A 20,062-nucleotide genomic window follows, 5' to 3' on the forward strand; every position below is an offset into this window, starting at 1 on the left:
TATATAGACGATTCAGTGTAGGACTTGTTCTTGAATGCATCACAGAAGCAGAGCAGTTGGGGGATGCTTCCAAAATGTCAAATAACAATATAGAAATAGCATTTATAATTCCGGATTTAGATATTATGAGAAATAAAAGAATAACAGACAAATTAACAGTGTACACAGGTGAGCTAATGGCTATTTTAATGGCTCTAGAATGGGTTGAGGAAACAAGAGAGAGGGAGGTTATAATTTGTTCAGATTCAAGTAGTGCATTAATAAGTATTTTAGAACAAAATTCAGAATCAAGGCAAGATATCATAATTGATATTAATCATTCAATGTATAGGATTAAAAAGTATGGATCTCGGGTCAAATTAGTTTGGATTCCTGCCCATATTGGAGTAATAGCAAATGAGCTGGTAGATAGTTTTGCTAAGAATGCAGCAAAAAAGTGTATTATTATGTAAATATTAAAATAAGCAAAAATGAGATTAAAAATATTAGTAAAATGTATATTAAAGAAAAATGGCAGGAACAGTGGGATAAAGGAAGCAATGCCATATTTTATTATAGCATCCAAAAAAAAGTTGGTGAATTTAGGAAATGTAGCAGGAATAAAAAAGAAGAGGATGCTATATCTAGATTAAGGTTTGGACATACAGGTTTAAACAGTACTCTTAAAGTAATTAATAAACATAGTACAGGTTTTTGTAGTTATTGTGGGAAATTAGAAACAATATAACATATTTTTTTAGAATGTAGTAAGTATGTTCAGGAAAGGGAGGAGTTAATTAGAGATTTAAGTAGGAATAAAAATAAATTAGATATTAGAATTTTGCTTCAAAGATCGTCTGGGGATGTAGTTTTGAATAGTATTTTTAGTTTTCTAAGGAGAACAGGTATTATGGGAAGATTATAGTGAATTAACATCTGATCCTTACTCCAGTCTAGAAGGTGGCGGTAATGCACCTAAAAGTTGTTTGCCAACCGCCATAAAAAACAAGAAGGAGAAGAAGAAGAAGAAGAAGAGCAGTTAGGGAAAATCTCTTGATGGATGTGCTCTTCTAGCGTCAGTACTGCTGTGAGGTTTCATGGCTGCTGCTATGAACACTTCCATGTGAACGTACCAATGATCCTTATGTTTGGCTTGACATTGTTTCAGGTTAGTAATTATATTCAGGGAGCCAAAAAATGCCGACTTGGATTTTAGTTTTCATAGAAACTAATTTGTGTTTGGTACATTACCGAGATCAATTCACTAGACCAGGGCTAAGCCACTGCTACCAGCACCATTATCCTTGTATAAATTATACTCTTGGCTCTCAGTGTTTAACACTATCCCTCTCCCAGATGGGGACAGATGAGACTGTAAATGTAAATAGTAGTATGTGATCTCTTTCATCCATTAGATTTGAACACAAGCTCACAGATTACCTGTTTAGCTGTGTACATCTCACTAAAGAAGCTCCTGCTACTTGTTATGATTCATGTTGTACGTCATGTCCATGCTGAGTTTTGCCAGTCATTCAGCTGCTACACCTGATTGCTTACTTGACTCACCTGGACCCTGACTTAATTAAACACCTCTCAGCCTCTGCCTCCTTGCCAGATTATTAATAGCCACGAGCCAGTAGAGATTCAGCGTTTGCTTCCAAGCCTTCAGTGTATTTATAACCCTTTCTGCCCATGGATTTACCCTTTCTGCCAAGCCCCTCATGGATCCCATCTGTTTTGGATTTCTGGACCCTAACCAAAGCTCTGCCTCACAAACACCGAGTACTGCCTGGCCCTCCTAGTAAGTTTGCTCTCTCTGTCTCTCTGACCTTAGCCTGATCATTGTCTATGTCCCTGGATGTTGCTTTTCACCTATGTTATATTTTTCCCCCGTGGAGGTAGTCATTTTTTTCATCCGCTGGATTGATGTGGGTCTGTTCTGTACTGAAATCCACGCAGGGGTCTCAAACTCCAGTCCTCGAGGGCCGCAGTCCTGCAACTTTTAGATGTGCCTCTGCTGCACCACACCTGAATAGAATAATTAAGGCTCTGAGAACCGATCTCCACAAGGTGGAGGTAATTAAGCCATTTCATTCCAGTGTTTTGTACCTGTGGCACATCTAAAAACTGCAGGACTGCGGTCCTCAAGGACTGGAGTTTGAGACCCCTGCCACAGAGTAAACACAGGAAGGCTAACTTTACGTGAGTTGTTTATCATGTTGCATTTGCCTGGTGTAATATTAGATAATGCCACACTGCAACACTGTTGGCTGTAATATAAAAAAAACAACAACATTGTGGTGAGTCTGTATTGCTTTCCATATGAAAAACAAGATTGCACTGGGAGAGAGCCAAACACAACTATCAAAGGCCCTACATTTGTGTTCTCCACATTTCTGTCCAGAAGACTTTGAATCATTTGTATGAGCAAAGCTGACAAAGGCTCTATCAGGTGATTGTTATCTTAACAAGTTAACGCTGACAGGTTTCATCTACACTGGAAGGAGACCAGACCCTAAACAGCTTCTTTAACTCTTGTGATTCAGTCAGTCATGGCAGATCCTGGTTCAGCTGGAGGGTTCTTTGGGTTGAAAGTGAGTTTTCCTTTCTACTGTTGCTACATGCATGTTCTGTATGAGGGATTGTAGCTCAATTAATGACACTATGCAAGTGTCAAATGGACTGGGTTGTTTGAGATTTTGGATCAAATTAGAATTTATTTCGAGTCTGTCAGTAGGCTGACTTTCTTTCTCTACTCTGTCTGAAATTGAATGAGAAGTCTTAAAGCCACAACAGCAGATATTAGTGCTAGCTGGGAGTCCTGTCTGCTTTGTTTTAGTGTCCCTTTTTAAAATTACACAGGAGAACGTAGAATTCCTCACTTTATTTCTTGATGTCTAGGTTCTTTATGGGTTCAGGTTTAAGACAACACAGCATTTGTGTCAAACACTTTCAAAAACAAATCCATGCAACATTACACCATTGATCAGTGTATTTTTTTTTCATCCTACCTGTTGGGGTTCATGCCGTGGGATTTTGACTCAAGCCAGGGTCCTGGTGGGTTTGGTTCATTGTAGACAAGAGGTTGGGTGCAGTGCAAAGTCAAGGAAGGTATGCTGTGGTGATTGTGAGAGGGCCAAAAGGCAGGGGGACTCAAAGGGGAACACATGGATGATGGGCTGTCAGTAATGGGTGCTCTGGTATAGCTCAGCACCGAAGGACTGTAGAAAGTTAAGGGTGGATGTCCATGATAGTCATGACTACTGTCTGTGTATGGAGAGGGGATGCAAACGGTGTGGCTCTCTATGCCCATTGGAGGACTATACATAGTAGGGAGAGGTACTGGTGAGGTTGGCCTCTCTGAAGCTTTGCTGTAGTCCCCGTCGTGGAGCTGAAGCATGAGTAAAGGGTCAGCACTTAACCCAGGGGAAGACGCCATGCTGAGTGGATGATGATGATGCCTTTATTGATCTTTGCAGCTCTTTGCTCTACATGTTCTGGACATAAATCCTGTAGCAGAAACAGAGAAAAAATGTGAAAATGTAAATGATATAGTTTTTTTACTCTCTATTTGAGAGAAAATATTTGTTGCCACTTTCACCTAGTAGCTTATCATCTTTGTCATGTTAATTCTGCTCAACTAAAATGATAATAAATAACAATACATTTTATTGGCACGTTTTCTAACACTCAGTGCCACCTTACATCATTTAACATAAAACACAATATAAGAGACAATAAAAATAACTACAAAAATGAATGAGATGATAGAAGAAGAGGATCTGAGGGTCGGGGCAGGAGATCCAAAGAAATATAGAGGAGTGAGGGTTTTGGACAGCTCTGAAGGTAAGGAGGAGTAGTTTCTACTCTGTAAAATATATTTTTTAGTATTCATCCCCAAAAAGTTGAGCTAACAATTTGGAAATAATCTGCTTGGGTAAATTTAACCAAAACATTTTTGTAAAGGGTATCTATGCCAACAGCTCTGAAACACTAAAATGAATTTGGTAAAATCTGTCTAACATTTCTCGTAATATTTCAAATCAAATTACCTTAAAAATCTGGGTAATGGTAATTTGTTTGTCTAATATAGTCTTATATGAATTGCAATGTATTTACAATCCTCCACAATTGTTTCTTATAGTGCAGTTGATGCAATATAGGATTGGAACCGTTGTAATTTAGTAGATTGAGGGGTTCCGTGTAATGATACAGCAACTGAAGTTTAAACAAATTGTAATTTATGGAGGGTTTTCTGTGGTAGTCCAGAAAGAAGGGAATTGCAGTCATTTACGCAGGACGGGACCTCACTGGGGAGCAGAACAGTGAGGTCCCGTCCTCACTGTTCTGAGGACGGGACCTCTGAGGACGGGTTCTGAGAGGTCCCGTCCTCAGAGGTCGGGACCTCTCAGAGTAAGAGTAAGAGAAGAATGAAGACGATTCATATTTCAAAGATGGAAGTTGGCAGAAAAAGTAAAAACTCATTTATACTATCTTGTTTCTTAAAGGGCTAGATAAGACTGTATCCATTTTTGTGAAAATATGAAATGGGTGAAAATTATACACTACATTAAATATATCTTAACACGGATGCTACATTAACATGGTAATACAATAATGGTTGACTGATGATATCAACATCTGTAAGTTTCCATTAATATGTTATTAGTTTAGACAAATATCTTTCCAATATTTCATTAGCTTGTAAGTTGTCATAAATTATCAAAACTTGAGCGTTACAAAACATCAATGCAAATATAAATTTTTGAGACAACCAAAGGCAAGGAAATTGTCCTTTGAAAAAATCCTCAAAAATGGTTTGAATAAAACTTCCTAAAAGTTGTTTTTTCTGATGGTCTTCCCTGACAGATTTATGATTAAAAATATTTTTATTTAGCCAAGAAGTAATTGTCTAATCACCCAAAACTATGTAAATGAGGAAGTAAGAAAGAAATCACTCAAAATACATAAAGAGCAATATTTATTGGTAATTGTCTATATATATATATATATATATATATATATATATATATATATATATATATATATATATATATATATATATATATATATATATATAGATACCCCTTAAATTATCAAAAACAGTCATTATTAATAATTTATTAACTCAAGGTTAGAGAGGTTGGAAGGACACCTTACCATCACCCTAATCTAAAGCGTCATATTTTCTATCAGATTCAAGTCAGCACTGTAGCGGGGCTGCTCCACAACATTAATATTGCTTCCAGTAGAAACATGCTGGTCAAATTAAAAGATTGCCTTAACCCTAAATCTGCCAGGTGTATGAATAATTGTGGGTTTAACTCTAAAAAAAGATGGTAAATACATATAGGCCCACATTGGTTTAGATTGCTTACTTCCTTTACAGCTATTTGCATAACCTGAAACATTAAAAAGTGACAGAATCTGAAGCAAAACCAGTCAGTACGTAAGCTTTTTTTCAGCACTGTACATATCCAATTACTGAGAAAAGGATTGCTGAGAACGGATATTTGTCTTTTTCTACCTCTGAGTTTTCTTGTTGTGAAATGGATCTCAGTAATGGTTTAGTAAGAAGAAAATTGAGGGAAAATGTTCCTTTAATGCTTAGTAAGCATTAAAGGGGAAAAAAAAGTATTTTTGCAAGGAACAGACAAAACAACACCCTGGTCCTACAAACAGTATTATTCAAGGACACAACACTTTGCAGCATATTCAGACAAGTTTGGACAAGTGGCATAAAGGAACTAATTGGAAATGCTTCACTGTGTCACATTTTGTTACATTATAATCACAACCTTTAATGTGTTTCATTGGGACTGTTTGGTGTCTGCCACATAAGAATGTGGCAGACACCAAACAGTCCATCATGATTACATAGAAGGCAAATGATACAAAACTTTTTTCTCCATATAGTATATACAGTAGCTATATAAAAAGCTGAAAAGTGAGGTCAGCATGAGCTCCAACTAGACATGTCATGAAAAATTTTGCTGAATGATAAATTGTCCCAGAACTTATTGCAATGAACAATGGTGTGATAATGCAAGAGCACATTCTCAAAGATCAGTAAACTTTTAATTATAATGAACATTTAAACACTGGAACTGGAAGACATTTGAACTATCCAAATTAAAACAGAAACAACAAATAAAATAAACTATTTAGTCTATGTAAACAAAATTATATATTTTTTTAAAAAAGGGATAGTTGAGACCAAAACCCCAGACTGATGATTTGTATAACTAAAATTTTGGCCAAAAGAGAGAGAAAAGATAAAAACGATAAATCAAGCAAATGAAAATTGAGTTTCTTTTAATTTATTATGCAATTAACTGATTTATTTTTTATTGTGACAGGCCTAGCTACAACAATATTTAATTTCCCCTTTGGGGACATTTCTGTCCATTCTTCATTGTAAAACTGCTCATGGCCTGTCTGACTGGATGGAGAACATCTGTGAACATTAATATTCCAGTCTTGCAACAGATTCGCAGCTGTATTTATTATCTGGCATAATACCATGAGTGGGGGCCGCCGGTGTGGGCTGTTGTTTATGTCGCCCATATCAGTCACTGGCCCCAGGTCTTTAACATTGGGAGGTCTCTTACCATCTCCCTAATTTTTAGCATCCTCCATAGATTCTCTATTAGCTTTGAGTCTGGTCTCTGATTGGGCTGCTTGACAGCAATATTGCTTTCTTGAGTGAAAAGCCCCAGTAAAATGTGTAACACTTACTTAAGCTGAAATCCTCCTGGGAGTCCATAAATTAAGCTCAAATGTTTTGAGCTTAAATGTTGTAGTATTCCATTGTTATCCACATAACACCTGAACTGCACTTCCCAGTATTTCTTGTGGTAGTTGTGACATCACTGCCAAAATTCCCATCCTGCAAAATAACTCTGATAAGAACTGATCCCCAGAACATATAAAGTTACACCTTTGGAGACAGCCTCCAAACAGCTCCGCGCAGCTTAGAAGGACCTGGCCAGAAAAGAGAACTTTTAAAATCTTCAAAGGGTTCACCGGAGAACTTTAAAGAAGCCGGCCATGCATCCACTTCAGTTCTTGAGATGTACAAAACAATTTTGATGCCTATTTTCAGAGACCTCCTGAACCAGGCTTCTACATCCATTGACGAGAAGGTGCCTCCTTGGTTTTTTTCCCTTTTCATCTTTTTTTTTTTTTTTTTTTTTTTTTTTTATATTCTAGACATTGCTTTGACCCGACTGACCAATTGACTCAAAGTAAGACTGTTCCATTATCTGGGCTGCTGCATGTTTGAAGGGAGACTGAGTGTGACTTATGATTCCAGAAGTACTGGATGGTGCCTTGTTTAAGCTAAAAAAATTATTATATATTTTTATTTTAATAATAATTATTATATTATTTTATTAATATTTTAATTAATAATAAATTGCTAATTATAATTAAATAAGCCAAAACACTGATTCATAACAGCAAAAATAGTGCAGTCTGTGTATGTGCATGGTTTGTACAACAGCTTAGCTCAAGCAGACCCAAAAACAGTCGACTAGTTAATCAGTAGCAGAATAGAAGACACAGCAGCTGGCGTAGAGGCTCAAACTCCTCCACCGTGGACTCAAAAAATGGAAAAATATATCTAAAATGTCTTGGAAATGTGTTGCATGTCTGTGGGAAATCAGTTTTTGTCTACAGTGATACACCATCAGGTCAGGGTTAAAATGTTAAATTTAGTATTTTCTTATCCAGTGTTGACATTGGAAACCTATTAGTTTCCAATGTCAACACAATGACCCATGGGTCAAAAATAAATTTCAATTATCATCACAAGTAATTACAGAAAAAAACATTGTATCAGCATTGGGCATCAGACCACAAACTAATCAATCCATGGTCAACATGTGTTTCATGTGGGTCAGGTTGAAATGACCCTGAGCAGAACAATGCTCGCTCTTTGGATCACCACTGCAGTGCCCTAATTTAGAGGGTAGGCCCTTCAATCCAGATTGCCAGTTCTGTTCCAAGACACAACACTGCTTCTTATGTCTTCATTTGGAAAGATGAATTGCTCAACATTTAATTTAAGTCAGCTCTGATTTATAGACTGTGTTTGTAAAATCAACACAAAGAATAAGGAAATGTTTTTAATCAACAAATTTTTAATGTCACTAAATTTTAGAAAGAGTAATTACCTAGGGTTTATTATAAGTAAATCAAGCTTTCAATAAGTAATTTTTAAATATCAGACTCCTAATGTTCAAGTGAATAATATGCATACCTTTAATATAATTCATTATTACAATGTGAGGTAAATGCAAGTGCATGCATACAATTTATCGCCAAGAAAAACTTTATGTACTAGGTATGACCAGTTGAATAGAGAGGCAGAACACAAATACTTATTCATACTCATAAAAGACAAAACCTAATTAAAAACACATAATTAATAAAAATATGAGTGGGATCAGAACTTTAATAACTTAATTTACTAGTACTAAGTGATATAATAGGCTTTAAGGTCTTCATCTAATGACTTCCTGAAGAGAAAAAAAGGGAAAGTAATGACTAGATATCTAAAATACTTCTAAATGTACTAACTTTAATAAAAACTTTAAAAACTTATGAATGTATTGCTTTATCAATAAAATATTCAATGATGACAGTAATAATAAAGGTCATTTTACAACGTTTTGTGGCAATTGCGACAAATTTACGGCAAACAGTCATGTAGCAGCCATTACTACGACCCATCCATTAACTGCTTAGTGTTTACTCCATCTTATGGATAATGGTTCTCACTGTTGTTCAGTGGAGTACCAATTCCTTGGAAATTCCTTTCTACCTTTTCCAGACTGATAAATATCAGTGACTTTATTTCTTATCAGGGGCCTGTGCCAAAAAATGTGTGGTGGCGTATTTTACACACAAATTGCTTCTGTCAGACTGCCCTCCAGGGCAACTGTGACTAGTATTCAGTAGCTTTTCCACCATCAGCGTGAGTGTGTGCATGAACAGGTGAATGACTGTAGTATGAAGTACTTTTTGTCCTCTGCACTTGATAAGGCGCTACACAAGTACAAAACCAGCCAAACGCCAACCAAAGAAAAATTACCATCTATAAAAATGAACATGAACTACTTTAGGGACAACGGCAAACTACAAAGTGCCAAAACTCATCTAAATACACTAGAATCTCACTCCATTCAGTGTTATTTAATCAAAGAAGCATCAAACCCAATGTTTTTTCATGATTTTATTATTTTATTGTTTAAGCTTAAACAATGAAACTGAACCGCATTTTTAAAATGTGAGACGATCATTGAGTTCAAAAACATCTCTGCACAGTGAAAGTGGTAGACATTTTCGAATAATGTTATAACAGTTTATACTTCATCTAACAGTTTTGCTAATTTTATCAACATGGCTCCTAAAATTTAACTGAGCATCCAGAGTTATTCCTAAATATTTTTCATGTGATACTCATTCAGTAGGGTCCCCATTCAGCTGGATACTATAGGACTGTAATGATGTATTGATTGAAAAGCAAATGCACTTTGTTTTCTTTGTATTGAGTGTTAATCAAGAATCCTTTAGCCATGACGATAATCTCTGCAGGCTGTTCTGAAGTTTTTCACTGACTACAATACTTCTTTTGTCCGATGTGTAAACAATGGTGTCATCAACATACATTTGCAGGTTAACTTGGGGACAAATTTCAGAAAGACTGTTAACATACAAATTTAAAAGGACTGCACCTATTTCACTCTTGTGAAATACATGTTATAATTTTGCAGAAGACAGATTTACTATTATTAATGACAACACATTGTCCACGGCTTTTCAAAGATGATTGAAACCAAGACAATGATCATTCTGAGAAATTAAATAATGAAAGCCTTCAGATCAGTAAATTGTGATTCACCGCACCAAAAGCCTTTTTCAAGTCAAGGAAAACTGATCCAGTGATTTGTCCCCTGTCAAGTGATTGTTTAACCTTTTCAAGCAGCAGAGTTATAGCAGTCTCTGTGGAATGATTATGTCTGAAGCCAAACTGAAGAGGATGTTACTTTTTTTTTTTTTTTTTGATTGTTACTTTTGAAATACAATAGTAGTTGTTCTAGAATAATCTTCTCCAGCACTTTTGACATGACTGGAACAAGCCTTATTGGGGGACTTCCTGTTTTAGAAATCATTTTTACCAAAGCTTTTTTCCATGCAACGGGAAATTGTCCAGTTCTGATGGAAATTTTAACTATGTGAGTTAAAGGTTCTACTAAAATATTGTTGTATTTTTTTTTTAAACATAACATCTAAATTATACATATCCTTTGCGTAAGAATTGCTTAAGATATTGATAGCTTTTTGAACATCAGGGTAATGAATTTCCTTTATCTCAAGCAAATCAGAACACTTTAGGATGATTTTGTACTGTGTATATCTGTTGGAGCTGGTAGGAACTTTAAGTCTTTAACTGAAGAGAGGAAAAAAACCACTAAACATTGTTGCTAGCTGAGCAGGATCAGTTCTGATTTTTCTTGCTACTGCAAGTTCATATTTGTAATTAGTACGTGCATTGGGATTCAGTAAACTGTTTAATTGTTTCCAGATCATCTTACCATTCCCTCCTGTTTCTGACAAAACATTTATGTAATATTTAGATTTGTACATTTCTTTAACTACTCCATTCCTCAAACATTTAAAAAGCAGCCAATCTGTGGTCCTTTTATTTTTAAGAAAAGATTTTAGGGCATAGACTCTCTTTTTTATTAACAGCCGAATGTCATCCGATACCCTAGGTAGCTGTATTTTTCTTTGTTCCTTCATTTGAGTCTTAAGAAACTTATTCATAGTATTACAAACAGAAATGGATAATATATGTATTGCAGCAATCATTTATCTGATTCTGGTTTGAAAGGTCATCCCAATTAACCCTTGCTAATTCAGCCTCAAATTTGGGTACATCCTTTCTTGGAATTTGTATTGCAATCTGTTTCTGTGTATTATGGCGACTGACAAAATGATTTTGAGGTAATTTTCTTACAATGAGAGTGGAATTGTGGTTGGATAAGCCACACACTAAGTTATAGGACTTTATGATTCAACCAGGTTAATTAAATCTATTACGGTTTGACTGTTTTTGGTTATACGAGAGGGACCATTGATTAACTGGTAAAAATCAAATTTTCCTGTCATTTAAAAAAACTATTTCTTAAAATTTATTGTCCATCCAATTGATATTAAAATCTCCCAAAATGATTACTTCACTGTTGTATTTAAATCCTATACAGTAAAAACAATAGAAATTTGGCCTATGTTAGAAATCTGTCATCTACTGACTACCCTCAGTAATGCTTGTTAATGACATAAATGGCTGGCATCAAAACAGAGCAAGCGGAAAGCAGCATGGAGGAGAGCACAAACCAAGAGCTCATTAAAAAGGCAGGTGCAAAAATGTCAATTATCCGGACATGGTCCGAGTTTAAACTAGGACATTAACGCATGCAATTGATCTAAGAGGTTTGACTTGTTTCTATTACATAACGCAGATTAATTATACCACCTATTTTGATCTCAAGGCCTCGCTCCCGCAGATGGTTAACTAGCTCACAACAGTATGTGGCAGTGAAAAATGAGTGGAGAGAGTCAGACTGGTGTGCTCAGTGCCAAATTTCACTTTAAAAAATACAGTGATAGCAAAAAACAAGGTAGTATGTAGCCAGCTTATTGCAATGATGAATTAAAGTATTACTCCACCAAACCACAACCAGTTTATATCTAATATTTCTAAATAATTTTTGAAACCAAATGATGTGTGATGTGTAAACAATGGTGTCATCAGCAAACATTTGCAGGTTAACTCGAGGACAAATTTCAGAAAGACTGTTAACATACAAATTTAAAAGGACCACACCTATTTCACTCTTGTGAAATACATGTTACAATTTTGCAGAAGACAGATTTACTATTATTAATGACAACACATTGTTCACGGCTTTTCAAAGATGATTGAAACCAAGACAATGACCATTCTGAGAAATTAAATAATGAAAGCCTTGGGATCAGTAAATTGTGATTCACTGCATCAAAAGCCTTTTTCAAGTCAAGGAAAACTGTACCAGTGATTTGTCCCCAGTCAAGTGATTATTTAACCTTTTCAAGCAGCAGACTTATAGCAGTCTCTGTGGAATGATTATGTCTGAAGCCAAACTGAAGAGGATGCAGAAGATTGTTACTTTTGAAATACAATAGTAGTTTTCTAGAATAATCTTCTCCAGCACTTTTGACATGACTGGAACAAGCCTTATTGGGGGCCTTTTGCTCAAAATGACTTATTTTATACAGTCCTGAATATAAAATTGGTAATGGAAAATTGAGATGTTTGGTTTCAGGCAAAAAAATATATATATATTTTTTTGTTTTTTACATTTCATGCAATATAACTTTTCAGGGCAATGTCAGGCAGTGTAAAAATCAGTCAATATTTTTCACTTGAACTGATTTGGCATTTCTGCTTTTCAGACTGCTTTGCTTTTATATCAAAAAGGTAGGGCCCTTTATCAGTAAGTTTCACACAAGGCGACACCATTAGTGGCATACTTACCTCCCCCCTGCAGTTTACATGCAGGGTTATTTACACAAGCATTGTGTAAATATCCTCCAGTGTAAACATGGTGGTGGTTTAAAGGCTCAGAAAATCATATTAATAAATATCACTACAATATTTTCTAGATTTCTAGTTGTCCACTTAGATTAGTTATCTTTGATTTTTGAAAAAACTAATCTGGATTTAGAGAAAGGTTCAGTTAAATATTTTCCCATAGAGGACTCATCTCTCTGCTTTCACTTTTGTTGCTTTGTTCTTTTGTTAGACAGTCTGTAAGATAAGAATGTTGATGCAAAGAAGCAAAACAAAAATATGTTTCTGTCATTGCGTCCATGAAAATTAAACTCTTGAACATGATCAGCTCAAGGTTCAAAAAGAGATAGGGGGGTGAACCGCTGACAACATGAAACTGTGAGCCAGTTTGTATTTTCTCAGACTGGCTAAAACTGAACATTTATAACATTTTCTCTACTAGTAACAGCCAGGCAATTTAGAACTAAGCTGGGACAACAGTATAAGCTACAGGACAATATAGATACTCCAAAAGCTGTCCAAATAAGATTTAATAGTGCACTTACTTTGTGGGCTGTGCAGACCAAGAGCTAGGGTTTCAGCAGCAGATTACCAAAATGCTGCTTTGTTGAAACATGCACCTGAAGGTTGAGCTTTGAACAGATTAGTGTTGATGGCAGCCACCCATGGTAAATCACAACACAAGCAACAAAGAGTCAAAGGGCATAATCTCAATACACTTTGCAGTTTTATTCCACTGCATCGTTCATGGCATCAACAATCTGGATTTTAGTTAAACTGGCTTATGCTGCATTCAGATAGGATACAATTTAAGTGTCAGGGGCATCTGGTTTACATGCAATCTCTGTGTGGACAGGTGTCAACAGAGTGTCGAAGCCTTGTGGCACATTTTGTGCATCTAGTGCCCTGTGTTTGAAGTATTTTGAGCATTTCAGATGTTCGACATGAGGCAAGCGCATCCAATGCAGCTGACACTGAACTTGGAAAATCGGAACTTTTGCCACTGGATGCAGAGCATTAACCAATGAGGGAGAACTCCAATATGTGACGTAATGGAGGAGATGCAATGACCATTCATCAGCTCCAAGTTAGGATGTGAAACACAAAATTCACAGCACCTTTGAATTATCAGCTGAATAAGGTGATAATTAATTCTCTTTCTTTCAGTAAATAAAACCAAAACACTCTGTCAATACTTAATTTGTCATTGTTCAAAGTGGGAGAGGGGAAAAGAAGGTCAAGAGGCTCCTCCAGGCACGCATCTACAGCAAAATGTGAAACGTCTAAATTCAAATTCCGCAAGCATCCAACTTGAGGCATTGGGCACGTTCTTGACGCCAAACGTGTTCATTCTAAACACAGCATTAAAGTAGAGCAGCTTTGTTTGTACAAAAATAAGAAAATGTGTCACAAAGCCCAGATTCAAAAACTTTTCTTCTCAAACAAAACAAAGCAAATTATTGGTATCATCATCTAGATGTCTAAAAATGTAAAAATATACTAACTGAAATAGATAGCCTACCTGTCATGGTGATTTTAGGTTGTGCTGGTCTGTTTTCTATTTCCAAGAAGCATGGCTCATGAGTCAACAGATTTTTTTGTGGTACAACAACCAGAGTAAAACCAGTTTCATGTTTCCACAGCATTACCGTAACATTTTACAACAAAAGTATAGAACATAATCTAATTGCTTTTTATTAAAACAGAAAAGCCACAATTAGTACAATTAGTATAACTGCTGCAAAATTATAATGGCTATTATAGTTCTACAGACGCCATCATGTTTATTTATTTTAATTGTCATAGGAGGAGGTCCAAACCATCTTTTCTATCAGTCCTAATGGAAAAAGATCATATCACAAACACCGACATCTCTCTGCTCAACTTCTAACCATGCAGAATCAACTGACATGAAGACGCCTGAACCTCTGACAAAGTGTTGGGATTTATCATTACAAACTCACTGCAGTCATAAAGGTTGGTTGAAAATAATCTGAAAAATGCTTAAAATTGTCAGAGTGGAACATGCCCTTAAAAAATGCTTTATATGCTGTGATCTATAGCATAACTACACCATGTTCACATGAAGGTTTTTGTCACAGTGTATACTTAATGATTAAATTGTAGATTAATGTACCAAGCCGGGTTCAAAACAATGAATGTGTGATGTGTCTGGGTACAATTTCTTTGTAAAGTAGTAACTTTTCAGGCATGTGGTACAAATATTCCTACATCGCTTGACAGATATGATCAAAACATAGTTCAGATATGTACCACTGAGTAATTAGGACCCATAGTAATAAGTAATAAGGACCTCTAGGTACATGGCTGGTCAAATACTTGCAAAGTTAAATAAATTATTATTATTATTATTAATGTGAATAATAATACAATAGATGACCAATATTCCCCAGCAATGCCAATTCTGAGTACCAGAACAACCTAATAATTCCAGCGCATCTTCATGTGATGACATAACACCGTTATGTCTGGGTGCTTTGGATCTAAAGCCACAAAAGGTTTGGGACAGCTGACCATATTTATGTAATAAAAACAAAAATGAAAAAGACCATGGTTAGACTTTAATTTTGCCATGCTATTTAACAAACAAAAATTTATTTCAACCGCTACCAGATATTAATAATAATATTGGCTGATGAGACAAACATGCCTCATCAAATGTCCCAGCTAATGCAGAAAGCTTTTCAGTGCCATCATCCTTATAACTGTGTTTTTTTTGTCGGTGGTTTGCTCTACTTCTGCATGGGAAGAGCAGTCTTGCCTTGACATCATCCTAAGTAGTGTGGGAATGATGTAAACCATTTCAGAAGACAAGCATCTGAGAATCTTATTTATTCTGTTTTATATACATAAATCAGACAAGATATCATACTCTTCATATGATGAATAAACTTCGTGAGGACATGTATTCATGTTGTATTTTGTTCTACTAGATGAGAATGGACTCCTTTATTTCAGCATCTCATTCATACCATCCAGACTTTAGGAAGTATTCAGTAGACAGCTTATAACAAACTCATACTGGGAAGAAAAAAACAGCCACAACTCTATCAATGTCAGGGTGATCTGCTCTGACAAACAGCACATTTTTCTCTTGTCGCAGATAATTTCACTCTGAATTACGCTACAACTACAGTTTGGGATGGACAGATGTGGCCAGAGCTACTTTCCCTCCATTTTCTTGACAATCCCTTTGGGAAAAATTGTAAGCAATGACAGAAAAAAGTTTGACGGTCAGCAGGTTTCTGGTGCACATTAAGTTTAATAGTGTTCACTTTTTAAACTAAAAGATCAATAAGTGTTAATTTATTCTAAGACTATGAGCTGATTAAAGGAATACATTTGACAATGGTTAAACATAAGTTTTTTTCTTTGAACTATATTTGCACGCAAGCATTGTGGAGTCACAGTGATGTTCCTCCACAAAGTCATTTTGATTGTCTTTTTCTGATTCCTGGGGAAATGATTTTTATTTCTGAAGAATTTAAAAAAAATATTTTGCAGTACATTGGGTAATTGAAAGGTATTTTTACATTTATTAAATTTCTTTGTAATAAATGTGTTCTTTTTTTTCAGCTTTTCTTCATGTTCATGACAGGTGTCATGTCAATCTTACGTACAACTCGTCAAACAAAGTGTTTCCCTCTGCATATCAATGAAGGTATTTCAGACAAAGTTTACATATTAGGAGATAGGATGTCAAATAATTGTGGATGATGAGTAAAACAAGGTGAATTTAAGGTTTTAGCCTAAAATTAAGTCCCTTTCTTAAAAAAGCAAACAAAAAAATAAAGCAATAGTGTACACTATGATACATGAACATTTTTTGATAAAGAACGGCATCTTTAATAGGGTGTCAAAATTGTTCCCTTACAACTGTATAGAATTCCTGATCTTTTATTTTAAAAATAAGGTATAAAAAATTATCCCTCCTCATTCTGATACTAAGACAAAAAGAAATAATTTTGGTAATCCTAACTGACCTTAAACAGGAAACGTTAAGTGTACGTCTATTTTTATACAGTGCATTTAACAGCATTTCAACAGTAAAGTAAGGTTGATCCAGTGTTAAAATCAATAAAACATGAGAACAATTCAGACTCAGAAGGCTCAATGAAGAAAAGGAAAAAATGCCTAAAAATATTCCCTCAGTGGAAGATGGAAGATGTTATCCTTTTTGGCAGCAGTGATATCAAAAGCTTTGTGTTTCTGATAACACCCATAGCTGAGACTTCTCTAATTTAAAATCTAAAAACTTTTTCAACATTTCAATTTGTGTAAAGTTCCAAAGAGCACACACTGCTATTACACTTGAACAAAGCATCTGTCAGCAAGAGGAGACATCTAAAAACTTTACCATGAATGGAAGAAAACATTTTGTTTGGAGAGCATCTTACACTGGCTTCCACATTACAAGCATGTTTATGTTGTGAATAAAAGAAGCCTGGACCTTTCTCCCTTCAGCTGTCAGCCAGAGCCACATACCAAAGCACAATGAGACCCCTTATAACCATTACACAGCCTCTATTCCTGCATTCTCTCAGACTCACAAAGCCAACAAGGAGTTGCTGGAAGAGAAGAGTTGAGGTGGACGGATTACATGTGAAAAAAAAGCTGCTGGACGGAGCTGGTTAGCAGTGAGAGGCGCTACCAGAACAGACAGCCTAAATACAGTGTCAGGATATAGTCATTTTGGCTGTCACCTGGGACTGCTGTGGCTCCATCTACCTGCCACACACCTCACTTCCATCCATTACTGGACTCTCCTCCAAATTCTGGGCCAGATGACAGGAAGTTAATTCCTATCATCTGAGCCGTTTCAGCAGCTATACTATAACAGAAAATAACTGCAGATTGAAGGATTGCTGAAGTCAAACAACCATCTGTTTAAATGTTCTCATCAGACACAGCAATAAAATTCACCAAGCAAATGATCACAACTCTAAACTAATGTAGAACTGTTAATGGCTGGTGTAAAAGTCTTCAGGTATGATAGTCTTAAGTAAAAATATTGGAGTTTTTACAATATTCTACAACTGCACACATTTAGAACAATAAGGCAGAATATGATCTAGAAAGGAAATAAGTATTTTTACTGATTACCAAAAAAGTTTGTTTTTGCCATTTATACTTTCAACACAGTCAATATTTTAGAATGGCTGTGGGAAAACCCAACATGTAAACGTGGGAGATGCTGAAAATTTGTGCGTGAAAGATGTGTCCAACAAATCTCATTTATTTCCAGGTGGAACTAAATGAGATTTGTTTGAAATCCAGAACATCAGACCCAACTCAAGACATATCTGCCATGTGTTGAGTTCCTTACAGAACAAAGAAACCATAGATTCTTATCGATGTTTCTGGGTGGTAATCATATCTTTGTGTCTGCTGTCAACTATGTGCTAACAAAACGTGCAGAAAAATGTTCTCCTGCACTGACCTTCAAATTAATTCTTTTTCTGGGGAAGACGTCTGTCTTTTGCAGATTTTTTTCACCATGGCTGACAGGTGAAGGTGTGAAAAGGAGAGCCAAGCAGATGCAGAGCCCAGCGTACAGGAGCCAAACACTACAAAACACTACAGAAATGGATCTATATCCTTCTGCAGGTCCCAATTAAAGTCAGAGAGGATTTAAAAAAAAATCATACTCCCAATAAAACATGGTGGTGGCAGAGTTATAATCTGTGGTAGCTTTTGCTGCTTTAGAACCTGCAGGAGGCACTGTAGTTCATCCTGCATAAAATCATAAAGGAGAATGTCCAGTGAACAGTTTGTGACCTTAAGCTTACATTTACTTCAGTTATGCTGCGAGGCAATAATCTAAAGGAACAAAAAAAAAAAAAAAAAATGAAGGTTTTGGTCAGACATAGTCAAAGTTTTAACCTAAATCTGAGTGATGTATTGCAATAACCTTGAACAGATGTTTGTCATTTTCACTGCAGTGAAGCAAGCAAATCTCACAAACTACACCAAAATGGTAAATGATGCTGATTACATTTTGGATAAAGTACAGAAACAAGATATGGAATTATGAGCAAAAAAAGAAAAACAGAATTTATGACGTTGTTGGCACCAGCTGTCCTATAGAATTCATTGAGACATGAACTTCACTACTTATCATCAATCAGGTTTCAGATCAGCAGCCTAACTCCAGTATTATGATTTTTTTTACTTCTACAAGTGTGCAGAGCTCAGCGGCTAGAGACGAAAAGGATTCCTGTAAAGTCCATAAAACACATGCAGTGTGTAAAACTGGATTACAAAGAAAAATTGTAAGCTCGTTTTACAACAAATATGAGAAACCACAGCAGCTGGTTTAGCCTGGTATACAGAAGCCAGCGGGAGCCATCAGCCAAGAAATAAAAAGGTGTTATGAAACTTTACTCTCACCCCCTGAGAGAGGAAAAGTATCATTAACGCTGAGCTGAGCTACTGCTGCCAGCAACTTCTTCTTCTCTTTCAGTAGGAGACGGCAGGACCTGTCTTTCTGGGTTTAATCTTCACTCTCATCTACACAATTCAACTGAATTGAATTGGAATAAAGGAATCCTTCAACTATGTATTCTATTTTGTTTTACTTAGAAAGTACTCTTGGATCCATTCTTGTGAGGTTTCTTTGTGTTTCTGCTCTCTTGTCTCAAGCCTTCACTCAGGTGAAACAGATGGATGTTAACATCGATTAGATTCTGCTGGAGGTTAGCATTTTTTTATTATCTTTAAGCCATAATCATCAAAATTATTACTTTATTTTTTATTTGCTAAAAAGGAACATTGTGCATTAATTAATGTTTTGAACAGCACAAATGTAAATGCACCCAATTATAGCCAAAGCTGATTTCCATTGTTTGCCCCCCTGCCAGATGTTGCAAAATTCACAAAGTAAAAAAAAAAACAAAGGAGGAAACCATCAATTTCCAAGTTCTAGGGACTACAACAGGCATATTTAAGAAATGGGTTGCCGGCTCTATCAACAAATCCTTAGTTTCACTGAAATAGCTGGAGCTTAAATAAAAGGCATCGTTGGACTTTAACATTTCAAAGTACTGAAAGCTGCTGCATTTCTAACACTCTTGCTGTGACAAGGTACCATCCTCTCCCCTCCCTTGGTAACCACCTCGCCGTTTTGAAAGGTTGAGTTTCCCAATGCTCCTTGGAGCTAAATTTGGAAAGGTGTCAGATGCCCGTGGTTGGGACAAAACATGTCAAACATGTTCTAGGTGAGGAATGAGACAAAGTGCATCCTAAAGACTTCTATTGGTCAGTAACAGAAATGTAAACTGTGTTCCCTTGCCTGGATGGAGATCATCAGGAGCAAGGCATGGAGTTAGGGCACACTTGTAAGTGCCTATCTTGTTTAATTTGACAGCCAGTTTATTAAAATTAATTTCTTAATACATTCTTAATACATTCTTTTCATTATTGTGCATTTTTAATAATTTC

General features: G+C 35.9%; 1 protein-coding gene across 2 annotated transcripts in view; it reads right to left on the minus strand.

The window, feature by feature from the left end:
* LOC122846006 (estrogen receptor beta-like) overlaps positions 1–20,062 on the minus strand; it is a 66,377-nt gene that overhangs the window by 31,162 nt on the left and 15,153 nt on the right. For both annotated transcript variants that reach the window (XM_044142645.1, XM_044142646.1), the window contains exon 2: positions 2,991–3,489. In XM_044142645.1, the coding sequence (XP_043998580.1) occupies positions 2,991–3,418 (428 nt within the window). In that variant the 5' untranslated portion in view covers positions 3,419–3,489. The remainder of the gene's footprint in view (positions 1–2,990; positions 3,490–20,062) is intronic.

Source organism: Gambusia affinis, linkage group LG16 (genome assembly GCF_019740435.1).
Source record: "Gambusia affinis linkage group LG16, SWU_Gaff_1.0, whole genome shotgun sequence".
Classification (NCBI taxonomy): Eukaryota; Metazoa; Chordata; class Actinopteri; order Cyprinodontiformes; family Poeciliidae; genus Gambusia; species Gambusia affinis.